General features: G+C 39.6%; 1 protein-coding gene across 2 annotated transcripts; it reads left to right on the forward strand.

The window, feature by feature from the left end:
- Window positions 1-207: 207 nt before the first annotated feature.
- Window positions 208-12,327, forward strand: LOC111226432 (CCR4-NOT transcription complex subunit 6). Of its 2 annotated transcripts, none has more exons than XM_022751574.1 (12): window positions 208-284; window positions 1,402-1,523; window positions 2,371-2,557; window positions 2,871-2,956; window positions 3,054-3,158; window positions 3,350-3,442; window positions 4,132-4,289; window positions 5,128-5,282; window positions 7,255-7,409; window positions 7,648-7,881; window positions 8,702-8,904; window positions 9,131-12,327. In XM_022751574.1, exons 2-12 carry the CDS (start codon window positions 1,412-1,414, stop codon window positions 9,344-9,346), a joined length of 1,704 nt encoding a protein of 567 aa, XP_022607295.1. In that variant the 5' UTR covers window positions 208-284; window positions 1,402-1,411; the 3' UTR covers window positions 9,347-12,327. The 2 variants fall into 2 exon arrangements, with proteins under 2 accessions (XP_022607295.1, XP_022607296.1); XM_022751575.1 differs by having other exon boundaries at window positions 3,374-3,442.
- The last annotated feature ends 5,469 nt before the right edge of the window (window positions 12,328-17,796 follow it).

Below are 17,796 nucleotides of genomic sequence, written 5' to 3' on the forward strand. Positions count from 1 at the left end.
TCTGCTGACTATGCATAATTTCTACATAAACCACACTAAATTGAACTGTGGTGTCCTTACCATCCATCTCTTGGTCCATCACTCAGCAATCAAGGATCTTATTTACTGTGGTTCAACAGCTGGTTGGACCGTCTACACGCTGACCAATAGAATCAAGCGCTGTTATCGGCAGAGAAAAAAAAATCCTTACAGTCGCCATGATACAGCAGCGGAAACGGGTGAGAAGTAGCTAGAAAACAAAAGAGAACACGCAGTCGTCCTCGCGATTTGGTATGCTCTTGCAGGTAAAAATCCAATCCTTCCTTAAAGACCTGAACTATTTTTCACCAATTTCACCCCAATCTTATTTAGATGTTAAAAGCGCCGTGACTATTTTTTGAAGAAGGGCTTATTTGAATAGGAAGTCGGTCAGTTTCGAGTAATTGGTATCTGTTAGGTTTTAGCTAGCAGGCTAACTCGAGCTAAGCTAAATAGCTCGCAGTTGCTTGCAGACCCAGCATTGTGTAGCTTTGAGCTCGTTTACTCTCTGTTTATCTCAACGATAGTGATTTTTGCTGTTGGAGGCTAGCTAGCGGCAGCTAACTAATGCGCCGTGTCGTGGCCTAGTGTTAACGCGCGAGTCAGTGCCTTGCTATTATGTAAACAAGAATTGTACTGTATCTTTTAATATCATTTTGAATTTTTTCCGCTGAACCAACTGGACAGGGCGTTAAAGTCAGTTTATTGGTCAATTTCACTTTCTTGGCTCGTCCGTTTCCCCCTTGCTAGTTAGCAAGCGAGCTAGCGTTAGCCATTTAGCGTTTGTTATGTATACTTTGATAGCTACCTATTTAGGTTCAGCTAGGCTAATCAGCTAGCAACAATGAGAGGAAAAATCGGCTAACCTTAGCTAGCTGTTTTTACAATTTTTTAAAATGTTTCATTTTCAGCTCTTTCGCGAATTGAATTAAAGTTTCATACAGTTGTTTACAGCCTAGTTGACCAAGTTCAGCATGAAAAACGTTGCACTACGTTGCTTGTTTTAATGTTGTTTATTATGTAACTTCAAGTAAACCACGGTCTTCAGCGGAAGTTGTTTAAATGTTAACTAATTATACTGCATGATAAACAGCATCTAGCTATATAAATGGCAACGTATTACTTTAATCATATCTTGACCAAAAGCTTGTTCTTTTTTTATTGTAAAGTGTTACGTTTCATACCTTGCCATCCTGTGGTGGCATATTAAAGTTATCAATGTAAATGTGACTGCCTGAAGAGCTACATAGATCACCTGTAACCTAAATTACAGTAAAGTTATTCCATCTTAAGTTTCAAGATAAAACTCTTTAATTGATGACACATCAGAATAGCTTTTACTCTGTTCAATAATGACATTTAAAATCCAAATTGTCATTGTAGTGTTATAGGAATGCCCAAGGAAAAATATGACCCGCCGGATCCCAGGCGGATGTACACAATTATGTCCAGCGAGGAGGCAGCCAACGGGAAGAAGTCATACTGGGCTGAGCTGGAAATTAGCGGTGAGTATTATCTGGGAGTTTGTACTTATTTAGGTAAAGTAGGTGTGTCGAGTTTGCACTGTCTACACACATTGTTTGACATTGGCATAGAGGTTGATTTTATTGGACAGTTGTGCTGATTTTAAATGTCATCTTTCTTTGTACATCTACTCACATTATTGGGCTCAGGTAATTATTGGATCTTAACTGTTCAAATGAGAGTTGGGTCCACTACTGTGATACTGCTCACGTCAGTTCCATACAGAGCTGCATCAGGGGATTATTTTATGAATTAACCTGCCATTTGTCTGGCATCTGTTTTGTCTACAAAGATAACAGAATATTGTGTTAAATGTCCATTAGTTTTCCAGAGCCCAAGGTGACATCTTCAGATTTCTTGTTTTGTTTGCACAACAGTCCAAAACAAAATATATTCAATTTATTATCATCAAGGCAACTGGCATTTACTCACATTTGAAGCAAAAAATGAGCTGCAACCTGTGAATCTTGGGTATTTTACCCTCAAAAATAACTTTTATGTATTATTCACTATCAAACTTAAAGCCATTTAATTCTCTGTGGACTGATGAATTGATTAATTGACTAATCATTTCAGTTCTTGTCCCACACTGGGTTTTGCATGGTTAAAATAGGTCACTGTAAATTTGTCTTATACCCAAGCGGGTATACCCAACATTAACAATTTCTAACTTTAAATGATATTGTCATTCTCTTAAATCTTTGGGTGTTTTGGGAAATTATGTTCAAGCATCTTCTTTATTATTGTGATATTGATAAACCCATATTGACCCATTCATGATTTAATTATGCTCTGTGTTTGTGTGTCCTTTTCCCACTGTTGCTGTAGGCCGAGTAAGGAGTCTCAGCACAGCCCTGTGGTCTCTCACCCACCTCACTGCCCTGCACCTCAGTGACAACTCTTTGTCACGCATCCCGCCAGACATTGCCAAATTACACAACCTGGTGTACCTGGATCTCTCATCCAATAAGATCAGGAGCCTGCCGGCAGAGCTCGGCAACATGGTGTCTCTCAGGTGAGAGATTTCAGGCAGCACATTTACCCCATAATTCAGGCACAGTGTGAACCTCCAGCTGTCAGAGGGTTGATGATGTTTTCAGTTGATTCACTCGGATTTTTCCTGTGTTTCTATTATTTCCCACGTTTATTGGAATATTTAGATTCAATGTTAAAAGTCCACATTAGCAATCAATCTAAAGTTGGCAAGTATGCCATAGACATTCTTAATATCAGCAATGTGGTAAATAATTTTTCTGAAATGTAACAAGGGTGGTTGTTCCTCAGGAGGGCTGGTTTCTAATGATCAAATTCCACTATGTCCTCCACAGGGAACTGCTTTTAAATAACAACCAGTTGCGGGTTCTGCCATTTGAATTGGGGAAACTGTTTCAGTTACAAACACTGGGGTTGAAAGGTGAGTGGCTTGTCAGTGGTTTTTGTAGCCATTCTAGCCTTGAAATCCCATTATTCTCTTAGAGATGATTCAGCCCAGTTTGCTTTTCCTTCACCAGGAAACCCACTTGCACAAGAAATTATGAGCCTCTACCAGGAACCTGATGGCACGCGGAGACTGCTCAACTACTTGTTAGACAATCTGGCAGGGGCTATCAAGCGCAGTGAGTTTCTTTTCTGTCTAGCATTTTTGAGACTGGAACAAGAATTGCATATATCCAATTGTTTTTATCTCCTCAAAAGACAGGTTCATCAGTATTTGTATTTGAGGGCATTGTGAACCCAATAGTTTATTTGCCCTTAACTTTCTTAAAGTCATTATGTGACATCTGTGTTCATCTTGTCACCCATATGGAACCCCTTTTTCCCCTCGGCTCAGTACCAACAGAGCAACCCCCAGCCCGGTCATGGATCTCACTCCAGGAACCAGACCGATCACGGGCCTCAGGTAAGGACAACATGCACGAAACATGACTTTGAACAGATGCACATACTCTTAGCATTCTTTTTTGAAATACACAGCTGTTCCGTAATTATGGATCCAGCTTGAATCCATAAAAATTGACTGTCAGCCACATTTATCTGCTCAACAGACAGAAAAAGGCTGCTTACATAAGTTTAAGATCCAATACGTTTCAACATGTGCATTGTAGTATATGCACAGTTCCTGTTGTTGAATCTAAGCAGAACTAACTAAAATTTAGCAAATGGAGCAAAAAATCTCATGTAAATATTTTCAGTATACCAGTATTTCCCATGGGTGGATTTGTATAATTTGACCCTGTTGGAATGTTTAAAACAATCCTTTTGGATGATTGCAAATCGATTTGGATGTGTTGCCCAAATTCTTTTTTAGGGAACACACTACTCAGTGCCCAGAATTCCAAATGTTATAGCATTTAGCTTGTTTTAAAAAACATTACATATAATTAAAGTTTTCCATGTGTAGACTAGAAAAAGTAGAAAGCACAGAGCTAGATTGTATTTTGATAATTCAATTAAACAAATGTGAAACTGTTCATATTGCACCTTTTCTTTTTTCTTTATTTTTTTTAAAGATAAAAAATGCGAGGAAACGAAAAATCATCAGCTTCTTTAGTGTTTCTAAGAGATGCCCTTTTGTCTTTCTCCCCTCAGCACTGTTCTCTGTGATGTGCTACAATGTGCTGTGTGATAAGTACGCCACACGACAGCTATATGGTTACTGTCCCTCTTGGGCTCTAAACTGGGAATACAGGAAGAAATCCATCATGCAGGAGATCCTGGGCTGCAACGCAGACATCATCAGTTTGCAGGTGAGAGGTAGACGTCAAAACATGAGTTTGGCTTACACATAAATGAACTAAGTGTTTATTTTGTATATCAAGGCAGATTCAGCAAGATTTTAAAAATTGGGTTGTCTAGTGGGAGTTTGACATTTTTGGCCAGACTTCAGTCAACACCATGAAAGCAACATCTGTAAATTGTTATGCAATTCAATAACCCTGCAATAAATGCTCTCTTTGTAAAGCATTATGTTCAGTGGTGACACTGTGTCAACACTGAACACTGATGTGTGGCCATTTTCTCATTTTCCTGGAAAATGTCAGCATGTTTGCAACTTGTACTAGGAAGTGATTTTTATAGTATCTGCATAATTTGATAAAGGTCTGACGTGTGGAGCGTTCTGTGAGAGGGCATTCTAAAAACCTTGAATAATTACATCAAATTATATTAGAATATTCAAAAAAAAGTGAAATGTCTCTAATATTTTATTTTACATATGTCTATATCACATAGAGCAGGGTTTAAGTCTAGCACTTAAAAAAAAAAAAAAAAAAAAAAAAAATCAATAAATGATCTGTTGCATGCAGCTGCTTGTTTGTATTCATCAATGCAGAATTATTCCCAAACCTTTTCCTTGTTGGCTGCTATTATATCTGCTCTGTTTTTTAGCATTTCTTTCTTCTACTTGTGTAATTTATGTCATTACAATGAAAGTGTATCTTACACTATCGTATCTCCTGCTCTTCTCTGTTTTGTATGAAAATGTTAATTGTAGAATTACACTTTTTGGAAGGCGGTGTTAGTTATACTACATGACTGTCATCCCTGTCATGCTGTCCATCCTGACACGTTTTCTGTTGATTGCAGGAAGTTGAGACAGAGCAGTACTACAATTTCTTCTTGCCTGAACTGAAAGAGCAGGGATATGACGGGTTCTTCAGTCCAAAGTCACGAGCTAGGACTATGTCAGAGTCGGACCGTAAACACGTAGACGGATGTGCAATTTTCTACAAGACGGAAAAGTATGTACCTACAGTTTTATAGTTATTGTCCAATGGTGTGTATTTCTGGTTGACTAACCTTAATAGGACTTAAAATATTTTTTAAAATCTTCTTTACAGTTAAACATACATTGTAAGATTTTGTTTAAATGCCAGAATCACTGGCTTGTAGCTCAGACAGTAAGATGCACCAAAAACATTAGCACCTTATATTATTGCCTGAGTGATTAATACAGCTTTATTGTTGCAATTATAGCTGATCACTAAGCTTGTGAAAATTCCCCCCATTAAACAGATGCAATAACTCTAACAAAGAAATTATGTACCACATTGTAAGCCTTTCACTCCAGGTCCAATCTGTAACACTGGGAATCTATAACAATGCTATATTTTATATTGCTGTATGTTGATGGTATCCTGTTTCAGTTGAGAGGGTATATCAGCTGGGTGGAGCTACCACCGCTGACCTACCTAACCAGTTTGATTACCCTGCAAATTAGACAGCCTGTAAGGTTTGTAGCCTTCACACAGTGATAACATTGATTGCATTCACCTTGGAAAGGATCTGTGTCAAGCCTCCATAACCTGTATGTTTACTGTGTTTTCACACCTGAATACACTTTCATGAAGTGTAAAACCACAAGGGATCATTCATAGCCGAATACAAAAGCTAGGCTTTAGACTGGGCCATTGCACTTAGACATGAATACTAAACCTTTTATACACACTTCTGAAAAATGTCATACTTGTTGAATATGAATGTTGTCATCAGGTCTCATGCTTGAGTCTGCCAAAGCTACTTTCAAAATCTTCCCACCACAATATTGGTGGGAAGTTTGGACTGGAAGGGAAAAGGTGGTATTTTTGTTCTGAAATTTTTTTAATGGAAATCAGTTGCAGCCAATCAATCCAGAACTACCTCACTTTGATTTACAACACAAGGGAACCATACAGATTTTACACATAAAAATTTTTGGCTGTGGAGATCAGACTTCTGTAGCCTGCTACTCATCCATGCTTGAGGATTCAAGGCTACATTAACTTCTATTAGCATATTACACCTGAATCCCCAACTGAAGTGTGGGTGATCAAGTTGCTTTATGGGAAATTTAGGCTCCTGGTTTGGCAAGAATAATACATGGGAGAAACACAATGTCTCTGGTTCAGCTGCAACAATTTTGCTTCTTTTTTTCGCCACAACTCTCTATTGTGAGACTGACCATGTTATACAGCTGCAATGCTAAATCAATGGAGTACTCCTTCAATAATCCCAAAATGACAAAAAACTAATTTTAAATCTGTTTATCTGAAGAGACAAGAAGTGATATTGAATTATAACACAAAGTCCTAAAAAGAGTTTTGGTCAAATTAAAGCTATGCAACCGAATGATATTCATGAGACTATAAGCAGCCTGTGCTAAATTCAAAAGTATTTTTTTTTTTTACTTTAAATCAACAACCCATAGAAGGCTGAAACTTCATCCAGTACTGATCCCTGTATTTTTGCCGAAGTCGATAATTCACTGTTAAGTTGGTTGGATACCATCAGCCATATAAATTTTCTCTAATACCACGAGATACAAGAAAATATAACTGAAAATTTAAATCTATTCACAATTGTACTTGTTCCCAGTAACTTCATTATGTTGCACAATGTCCCTTTTACTCTGATATTGAGTCATTTTAATTTTACCAAATTAACCAAATGCGACCCAGTCTGGAGAGCTCTCGCCGTACTTGGAGAGAATAATATTATTTGCTTCAAAGCCATAAATCAGTTATCTGGGGGGGAAAAAACATAATTAAAATATTATCACACACGGGCCACTGTGGGACACGACTACAATCATTTTGTGCCTGAAGATTGCTCCACTTAAAGATTAATTCATGTGTTTTGATTTACCCGGACAAGGTCCTAGATTTTATTATCTGGAGTGTGAGAGTTGGTCGTGTTGAAACCTCTTTTCTCTTGCCTCCCTCTGTTTATCTCCAGGTTCAGTGCAGTGCAGAAGCACACAGTGGAGTTCAACCAGCTGGCCATGGCTAACTCCGAGGGCTCAGAGGCTATGCTGAACAGGGTGATGACCAAGGACAACATTGGGGTAGCTGTACTACTTGAGGTCCGCAAAGAAATGATGGAGGTCTCCTGTGAGTAGACACCCTATTTGGATCTTTGAAATTTCTTATTTGGCAGCCTGGCATTTCTAGATTTACTGCATGTGTTTTTCTTTAAGATGAGCTAGAAAAGCTAATCCAGAATTGACTTTTATCTGAAAATCACTGTGAAGTTACATTACAAGGCATTGTACGTGGTGTTGTAGATAACTCTTATGTTCTTCTCTTCTTTGTATCGCCTCTCCCCACTTACCTTTTTCCCTACTTTCAGCTGGAAAGTCACTCCACGGCATGGAGAAGCAGCTGCTCCTGGTAGCCAATGCTCACATGCACTGGGACCCAGAGTACTCTGACGTCAAGCTGGTCCAGACCATGATGTTCCTGTCAGAGGTGAAGAACATAGTGGACAAGGCCACACGCAGCCTCAAATTGTCCTCTGTCTCTGGTGAGACCAATGCCATTCCACTGGTGCTGTGCGCTGACCTCAACTCCTTGCCTGACTCTGGTAAGTAAGAGAGACAAATAGAGCTGTGCTGTATCTGACCACAGGGAGTTTTGTGCATTTTGTTGAAGATGCTACAACAATACTATCATTTCAGCAACAGGTAATTATAAGGCTGTTGGTCAGTATCTCCTCCTGGATGAGCATGTTTATGTCTGCATGGCTGCTGTCTGATATTAAAAAGGAAAAAAAAAAGAACAAGCAAACCCAAATAACTGACCCACATTATTTGGTGTTTAACAAATCCTGTTGTATGTATAGTCTTGTTTGCAAAAAGTATGTTTAAATCAAACCTGATGTAGGTGAAAGACTCCCTGAACCTTTTTTAGTAAATTAAGCTTTTGACAGAAAATTCATCTGAAACAAGTTTGGTAATCAGTGATTGAGATTTCTTTTAACACAAGCATGCCAAAAACACACCGGTTGCAACTTCTCAAATGTGAATATTCACTGATTTTTTTTATTTTAGTCTACTTTGAAATACATTACATTTTGGAGTATTGGTCGAACAAAACAAGCAATTTGGAGATGTCACCATGGTCTTTTGCAAACTGTGGTGGACACGTTTCACAATTTGCTCACATTTTATAGATCAAAGTCAGTTAATGTAATAATGTGCAGACGAATTGATCATTTAAGTGATCATACCTACAGTACCTACATGGTTATCTACAGTACCCATCTTTTCTACCTTAAGTGTTATTTAGTGGTGCCTGTGGTATCAGTAGGAACAGACTTGGCCTGGTCTGTTGGGACTTTAAAGTGCCACTTGACTTTTCTTGATTCTGATGAAGAGGACTTCTCCTCTCTCCCCTCTGTTCAGGCGTAGTGGAGTACCTGAGTACTGGCGGAGTGGACTGCACTCACAAGGACTTCAAGGAGCTTCGTTATAGCGACAGCCTGACCAAATTCAACTGCAATGGCAAAAACAGCACGTCCAACGGCAGGATCACCCATGGCTTCAAGCTGAAGAGCGCCTACGAGAACGGCCTGATGCCTTACACCAACTACACCTTCGACTTCAAGGTAATTTTGACTGATGGAACACAGGTTTGGATTTGTGATTGTAGATAATGATGTTTCTTGTATATGAACAAAGAACAGTGCTCCAAAATACACAGACCAGCATAGTTCTAGAATATACAAACATGAGAAAATGTCCACAGTGGAATTCATGATTGTTATAGGCAGTGTATCAAGGATGCTCCAATCTGTTCCTGTAGAGGTGACCCCTTTCTTTTTCTCTCCTCAGGGTGTCATTGACTATATTTTCTACTCCAAGCCTCACCTGAACGTGCTGGGTATCTTGGGCCCCCTGGACCCCCACTGGCTTGTAGAGAACAATGTCAGCGGCTGCCCACATCCCCACATCCCCTCCGACCACTTCTCCCTCTTCGCCCAGCTGGAGCTGCTCCTGCCCAATGTGCCCCCCCAGGTCAATGGGCTTCATTTGCCTGCACGCAGGTAGTGAGTCCCTGCCACACCGCCAGGGGGAGCTGCAACCACAGCCTCTCCCTTTCAACCTCCCTCCCTCCCACTACCAGCTCTTCCCTCCACCACACTGGAGGAGGAAGACAAAAAAACACAACCTGTAAAATATTCGTACAGTGAGGTCTGGCCAACAGGGATTTCGTATAATGTTATAGATATTCTATATTTTTCTTTTTTCTTTCTCTATTTTTCTTTTTTGTTCTTTTTTTAACCGCTCAAGTCAGTCCTGTTCGTGCATCATATTTTGTGTTTCGAACTCCTTTTCCTCTTCAAAATCCACCCACCCACCCACTTTGCTTCTGTCATCCAAACTAGAGGGGATGGTAGCTCATTCAGCTTTGTCACACGGGGCACTGTTTGGTTTTAGAGAAAAGGGAAACGTAGAAGTGGCTGAGGGGATGACATCCACCTGAAAAGCTCCATAGCTGATGGTCTGCTTGTCTGTATGTCCTGTATAAATCTAAAACCAGCAAAGACAGCAGACTTGTCAGTCTCAGACCTCCATTATTGGCTTGTGCTTGTTTTCCCCTGTACTCTGGGCGGCCAGTGTACTTTCTCAGTCTTTCTAGAATACACACATTTGTTGGCTCAGATGTGGTTGGGTTAGAGGAGCGTTTAGCTGGTAGATGTGTGTCCCAGGAGGTGGATGTAGCGCAGCTCGTACGAGGTGAGATTCCTGCTGTCATTCTGTGGTGCTGAGGCCTTTTGTGTGGTCATGGCCTCCCGTGGTGCTACAAGATAGTCTACACCTCTGACCCCAGCCCTGGTGCATTAGCTACCAAACCCACAGATGCCTCGAGAAGACGTCTCAGAACTACGTTTGCCTGATTACATATGGGTAGTATGTAGTGTTAATTGTCAAGGAAGGATGTGAGAAACTGAGAGCAGCTACCATCCTGTTAGCAGACTGTTTCACCCCAGCTTGTATAGTTGTTAGGCTAGTCTTGTGCTTAGGAGCTCATGTGGCCCATGTATCACCTTTTTTGGGGCAAGGGGATTTAGGCTGATGGAAAAAGCGATGGGGGGGATATCACAAATCTTTTCTTTATCTCGATTGCTTTTAGGCAGAGAGAGCGAGTAATGGCTGATATACAGGAGTAAAACCAGCATTCCTCTCACTGTCTGGAGTTGCCATCCAACTCCACACATGCAAGCTTACACACAAACACTTACATACACACAGACACACATACAGGTAATTTGAAGGCAGATCTGTAGCACTGTCTCTGAGGCCAGTAGTGACTTTCCCCAGCCATAAATTCCATACACAAAAGCAGTGGTTTTTTCACAAGTGTTTGTACAGAATAGAAATCTAGACTCAGTCTTTACATGATTGTATATGAACCACAAAAGACCTGTTTTCTGGCGTTTTTTGTACTAAGAGTAAATTATGATCAGATTTGAAAAAAGATTGTATTGTAAACTATGGCTAAATTTTTATCCAGTTAATGTTAAGATGAATTGATATTACCAGCTTGTACAAAAGACGTAAGAAGAGGTTGTTCAAGGCGTTCGCAGTCACTACTTTGCACTCCCTAGAGATTAACTGTAATTAATGTATCAGTATTGTTTTCTTTTTTTGTTTTTTTCCCCCCCTCTGTTTCTGCCGTTGATTTGATTTGCCGGCATATTGCTGCGATTGTAAATAGACACTGAGTAAACTCTGCCTGTTGCTTCTTGCCCATTAACAAAGCCATTGATCCACACTGCTGCCATCAGTTCAGACAAAAAGACATGCAAGAATGAGTCACAGCCCACCAGTGACTCCACATCTGTTCATTTCTATATCTCACACCCACTTTCACCAGTGACGTGTGGTTGATACAACATATATATATCCCACACATACAACAAAACATCGTGCCTCACTGTAGCAGTTGTCGTTGTCTTGCACTATTTACATTTGACGAACGCCTGAACAACCTTTTCTCCTTTTATTTTTAAATACTGTTGAGACATTTGTGAAGATTTTATGTCCTTTTTTTGGGTTTTGTTAATGTTGATTTCCTTTTTTATGAGCTGTGACAATGTTATGATGATGTGTATATCCTTCCTATTCATTGAGCTCTCTAGTAATCAGGTATGCTTTCTCCACCGACCCTTTCTCCTCTACTTAAACAACATGAGTAGGATGTCTTACCTTCACTGAATCCACTCTCGGATTGTTTTGCGCCCTCATTGTACCTTAGCACGGCTCCATGCCCAGACCCCAAAAATACATAGCCCTTAGCTCCTTCCCTGGCCATGAATTTTAAATCTCCATAAGCCTGTCCATCACCCTAATACTCCCTCACACCCTCAACCGCCCAACCTCAGACTTTACCTACCCACTATATTACTCAAGCTGTGTCTTTTACACCCCTTTGCTCAACCACTTTGTATAGTTCTCGTACCCTCGTCACTGCAGCTATAGTGCCATCTGTGGACCCCCCTACCTCTATATTGGAAAAGGTGGAAGGCTGCTTTTGGATGAACAAGGGATGAGGGGCAGCAAGCTCAGCTGTTTCTCTCTGAAGGCCAGGCAAACACGTTGCTATGAATCAAATGTGTTACATCCCAGAAAAACAAGAGAGATGTGTCAGTGGTGAGACTATAACTTCAACAGCCATGCTTTTACACAGATACAATGGATGATGAGCACTTATTAGATTCAGATGCAGCTCCCCTCACTCCCTGTCCCATCATATTAGTGAGTAAAGATCTTATTACTTTAATGTATATGTTGAAATGACATTTTTAAAGAAAGAGGGAAGCAAGTAAATAGGAAATATAAATTTAGTCCTCAGAACAAGTTTTCTTGTCCCATTTGTTTGCCCCCTACATGTTTGTTTTTTAACTTTTTGTTTTCCAATGGAAACCAATGTGTCCAGTTTGCTTTTTTTTTCCTGAATGGCATTAGTATTGTAGTAGATTTAAAGGCTAGCTTTTTTGTAAAGTGTGAATAAAAGATGTATCTCATGTTTCCTTTCTAAAAAGATATTGAATTGTGTTGTTGTGTAAATCATGAATTCTATGACGGTGTTATGTTTGCTACATTGTTTTTACTTTTACTCAATACCCCCCCCCCCCCCCCCCATTTACTCTTATCCCATCACAAACCAAATCCTCTGTAGAAATCATGAGACATTGTCTTTGATGGGTTGATGTCGAGAAGTTGAATGTTCCTGATGATGCCTCGTAGAATGAAGGATTGATTGATTGCTTATTGGAGGAAAAGTACCCGCATCATTGGTTCAGTTAGAACTTTCAGCACAGGGATCTATTTTTTTTTTTTTTTTTTTTTTTTTTTTTTTTTTTACTTTTCAGCTTTATTTTGGATGTTGCATGGCACTAGCTGGAGAGTGCTAGTGCCGGTAGGTTAGGGCAGCAGAGCTGTCTTACTAGTGACTGCAGTTGAGTACTAGAGAACACTGTTCTGACTGGTGTAAAACGTGTTTGTAAGACTAAGCTAATGTTGTGCTGCTGGTCGCTAGACTGGTCCTGTGATGATTTTTGAGTACTACTAGTCCATCTCACTCCTTTCTTGTGCATCGCAGTGATTAAATATGTTACATTAGCTAGCTACTATCAATAGTCACTTATTTGATTCTTTAAATCTTTTCTGTTGTTGACTTCCCCCCCTCTTCATCACTCTCTCGTTAAACCACAGATTATGGCTTCTGATTGAAAATCGGGCAAATCGCAGAGCTGAGTTATGTCACTCTGTAAGCTTCAGCGAGTGATCACGTTGTTGGCTTTGTACTTTTTCACTGTTGCATTGTGTTTCATAGTTGGCTTGTTAGGCATAGAGTGATTTCCCAGGCTGCATCTCTTTGTAATGATGCACACCAAAGCTGCTTGTAGTTCAGTTCTGTTGTAGAGCGAATTCTTTCACCAACCAGTCACATAATTTTTTTTCTTTTTTTTTTTTTTCTTTAATCCATATCATGGTCTTCATGAAATGTAGGGCTGTAAGGAAAGCAAGGTACTTTTGTCCTTTTCCTTGAATCACATGAACATCTGTACTCATACTTGTCACTGTGGTTGGAGTTTGGTTTCTCAACCCATCAACTCAATTTAAATGCATTGTTTTTCCAAAAACTTGGCAATAATACCCAGAAACATTCAGACACCTTCAGAAAGGGTTTTTAAATATTTTATCTGGAAAATGTAGCTGTCATCTTTCAAACTGTGCTTTTGTTTTGGGTTTTTTCTTTTTTTTATTTTCCTTTTTAACTCCATTTCAACCTCCAAGACCGTTTCGTTATCTGAAAACCTTTACGGCTTTTTTCCTTTTATCATCCATCTTGTATATTTGCTCATCTCCTTCTCCCTGCCGATCTAGTGGTAGTTGTTCAATGATCAGGATTGTCTATCTGTAGTCAGCTGAGTACATATATTGATCTGTGTCACTGTGTTTATGCACTGGACCAACTATTGTTTACCATTCATGAAATACCAGCAAAAAAAAAAAAAAATGACGAAACACTTGCACAATGTTGTAGAATGTCCATTAACCCAGATGAGAAATCAAGGCAGCTGTTTTCAAATCAACACATACTGTTTTAAAAAGAAACTGAATGGTAAACAATGCTTTCTGTTGTACCCCTTAGCCGTCCTCTCAATTCTCTTTGGACTAGTTTTGTTCTTTTATTTTTTCTGTTTGACTACAGGTTCTGCTTGTTTCCTTTACACCTACCTATGTATTTTCCTACTTCTGGTTGAAAATAAATTCTATATTATCTGTTTCAAGCTGTGTCACCTCTTATTCTTTGCAATGGATATTGAAAATAAATTCTATATCTGTTCTTGTCTTGCCTCCTTTTTCTTCCTTGTTTTTTTTCTCAATTCCAGTCTTCCTCATACTTGATTTAACGCGTGGCACAATACAGAGCAACTGTAGACAGTGTTTTTATTTATTTCGATCTTTCCTCCTCTTCATCAGTCCAGTGACCTTTAACAGCCATTTCAGTGAAGAAAGCAAGCAGATCTATCAAAGCTTGCATGTCTCTTCTTTCCCATTTTAAGCAATAGAGTAGATTTTTCTTTTAATTTATTTTTTATTCAGGGGCATCGTTTGGTTGATGTTGAAGCTGCAAGTGTGTCAAACAGCTGGTGGAGGCTGGATTATGAGGCCCAAGGGTACCAGGTTTGCAGATTTTGCAGCAGCTTCATTAATTATGTGAATATCAGTGAGTGAGTGTTTGAAATTAAAATCTGCACACTCACTATTGTTTCACGCCTATTTCTAAACCAGTTAGTTAAAAAGACTTGTCTTGGTTGAAGCCTCTGTCAGTAAATACACTCACCCCTGAAGTGTCCTTTAGTAAGACATTGAACCATTATCAGCACCATGGGTGCTGTTTTGTAGCCAGGCCTGACCTTTGATTTTTCCTCCAGCACAGCAAATGAAAAGAGAATTTCTCATTGGGGATCAATAAAGTTTAACATTAACATTTAATACCTAAAATAGCCTGGGGCTGACAGGTTGTGTATTATTGTTTGTGGGCACATGGTGGAGCCAAAGGATCACCTCCTGGACAAGCACTGAAAACTGATCCATGCATGTCATCCACTGAGGGAGTTACGATGCCAGGTCTGAACAAGTCACCAAGGGCTCATAACATCAGCTGGAGCTAATTTAGAGCAAACAAGAACAGTGTGAGACAGGAAGTTGAACAGGAAAGGTTAGTTAGAACACAGTGGGAGCATAATAATTATACTCCAAGGCTTTATCCAATCTCATTAGAGCAGAGAACAAAACACTGAAACATTTGTTCTGAGTGGCGTAAATAAACATATTTCTGTTGTTGATACAGCGTTATGTTTCTATATACACTGTACATGTTCAGTTCATTCCTGATGCTTTGTCAAACAAGTGTTGTCATGATTAGTCCATTGATCATTTACTTAGTAGACCAACAAAAAAGTCAGTTGCTTTGATAATCAATCAAATTGAGAACAATGTTGAACTTTGGGAAAATGTGATTGTGGTGGTTGGTTGATGTTTTTTTTTTTTTTTTTACAATTTTCATACCATTTATCGATAAAACAATTTAAAAAAGAAAATTGACAAATCAAACCTCCCGATGTCTTTATATTCTGAATCCTCCCCTTTTCTTCATGTTAAAAAATTGACCTGCCCTCGACACACCCCTCTGATGAAGCTTCTTAATCAAACCAGAAATGCATTTTTCATGAAGAAACAACAAGTAATAACTGTGTTTTCCTACTTTACAATGTCGAGAGTATTCATTCGGTGTACACCACACACTGTTACTACAAAACATACAATATATAGCTACAATTTTTTCAGTAATTCATGTGTAATATATTATTTCTCCACTTACAACATGTATGAGTCGGTCTTGTTCACTCTAAGTGTGTGTGTCTTGTTTACGATGCTTTATAGTTGCTATAAACCCTGTATCAACACTAACTTATGAGTCTGTAAATGTTTTATATAAATGCCTGAAAAAAAAGCCTAAAGACAGTGTGTGTAGCCTGCTGGTGAACAGCTTTTGTACAAACCGTGATTCACTTTTCCTAATGTTCAGGTCATTTCAGGAAAGATTTATAAACTTTTGTGCTGCAAAAATGTTCTTCAGGGGTTTAGTCTTCTCAGCTGTTAAACCCATGAACAGTTCATATTTTAAGACAACAGGAGGGTTAATCAATAATGAAAATGATCATTACTTGCAGCCCTAGATCTGAGTCGAAATGCGGAGTTTGCTTTACAGTTCAACACTCTGTTAACTTGTCTCTCTTCATCATGCTCAGCCTGCCATGAAACAACACAAAGTGCTGCTAGGAACGCTGCACAACTTCTCTTTAATCAATGTGGTATATTCACCGAAGTCTGTTTGTTGTGTTTGCCGACTGATTAACATTTCCTTCAGACTGTTGGGCTGGTACCGGAAAAGGACGTTTTTTTTTTTGTTGTTTTTTTTTTTTTTTTTCAAAACACAGCAGCTGTGTCCATGAACTTAGTGCCAGTTAACAGACCGGTGGCGATGTGAGCCACCGTCTCTCTTTCATGATGCTGCAGCACATGATGTGAAGTGGTTGCAGGAGAAACTTGAGAAACTCATGCAGGAGTGAAAGCAAAATGTAAACAGATGTCCACAGGAAAGACAACAACACAACATAATGACAAAATGATGAATGTGAAGTTCTGCAGAACAAAAGAACGATTATCAATAGATTCTCATTCAGTTTTTAGCACATACATAAAGTCAATAATGCCTATTAATGCAGCAGCTACGTGCAAAGAGCCACAAGGCTTTCTATTATTACCCTGAAATGGACTGTGACAGTAAATACAATCCTTGCCTGATTGTGCTCATGTGGAAACCAGGAGCTTTAAAAACATGTTGCCTTAATTCGACCGAGTTAATGTGTTTAAAATGAGAGTTAGGAAGTTGGAAGAGAATATCAAAGGCTGTCCAAGTGGCGATTTTCCCTCTCGAGGTTGTGAACTATTTCTTGCTTTAAATGGAATATTCTTGCAGGAACAGCTGTCCAAATGTGTGTTTGTGTGTGAGTGGACATTAAAGAGAGCGAGGGAGTTTGAGAGAGAGAGAAAGAGAGAGAGAGAGAGAGGACAGATTCCTCTTTACCTCACCCCAGTGTTGCCGAGCTATCTGTCTTATGTTGACGTGGCAGCGTGATTGCAGAGCCTGTAAAGTCCTTTGCAGATGTAGACTCTCTCTATCTCTCCTCCCTTGTTCCTGCTTGTTTTCTTCCTTCTCGATATCCTCTTTTATTCCTCCTCCCCCACTCAACCGTCCCTTTTTTTTTTTTTTTTAAATCCTTTTCTTCTGAAATTCCCACTGGTGTGTCTTAAAGTGTGTGTGTGTGTGTGTCTACGTGTGTGTGTGTGCGCGCTTGACTACTAGGCCAGTTGCCTGTCTGATGTTCAGCCAACTCCTCCTGACACGCTCTCAGCATACTTCTTTGGGTTCCATGGTTGTGGATTCAAGTTGTAAAGCTCTAGAAATGAACACATGAAATATCACTGTGTGTGTTTGTGCGTTTGTGTGTGTGTATATGTGTGTGTGTCTTATTGAGGCTGGACCTGCCAGACAGGACACGCAGCCAACACAGCGGGCCAAGCCCACGCTCAGACCTGAAAGGTTCCTGAGAGTTTTTTCATTGAGTGGAGATCACCTTGATCGTGACCTTCGCTGAACGAGAACAGAAAACACTGAAACAATTTGAATCAAATCTTGCCCAAATGATGATCACTCACAAAAAGCTTTTAAGGTGGAGAGAATGACACCTGAGCATTTGCTGCTCTGTAAAAGAGCACATGCTTGTCTCGATGCCTGTGTGTGTGTGTGTGTGTGTGTGTGTGTGTGTGTGTGTGTGTGTGTGTGTGTGTGTGTGTGTGTGTGTGTGTGTTTTATTACTCCTGTTAAACCAAGGGGTGTGGCTTTGTCCTGTTCG

This window comes from Seriola dumerili, unplaced genomic scaffold, assembly GCF_002260705.1.
Source record: "Seriola dumerili isolate Sdu_G_001 unplaced genomic scaffold, Sdu_1.0 BDQW01000160.1, whole genome shotgun sequence".
Lineage (NCBI taxonomy): Eukaryota > Metazoa > Chordata > Actinopteri > Carangiformes > Carangidae > Seriola > Seriola dumerili.

Bases quoted from the DNA above. Each gene is read 5' to 3' on its own strand.
- LOC111226432 (XM_022751574.1), top strand. From the start codon at position 1,412: ATGCCCAAGGAAAAATATGACCCGCCGGATCCCAGGCGGATGTACACA. The intron at 3,159-3,349 runs GTGAGTTTCTTT...TCACCCATATGG, and splicing joins GGCAGGGGCTATCAAGCGCA to AACCCCTTTTTCCCCTCGGC. The intron at 7,882-8,701 runs GTAAGTAAGAGA...CCCTCTGTTCAG, and splicing joins CAACTCCTTGCCTGACTCTG to GCGTAGTGGAGTACCTGAGT.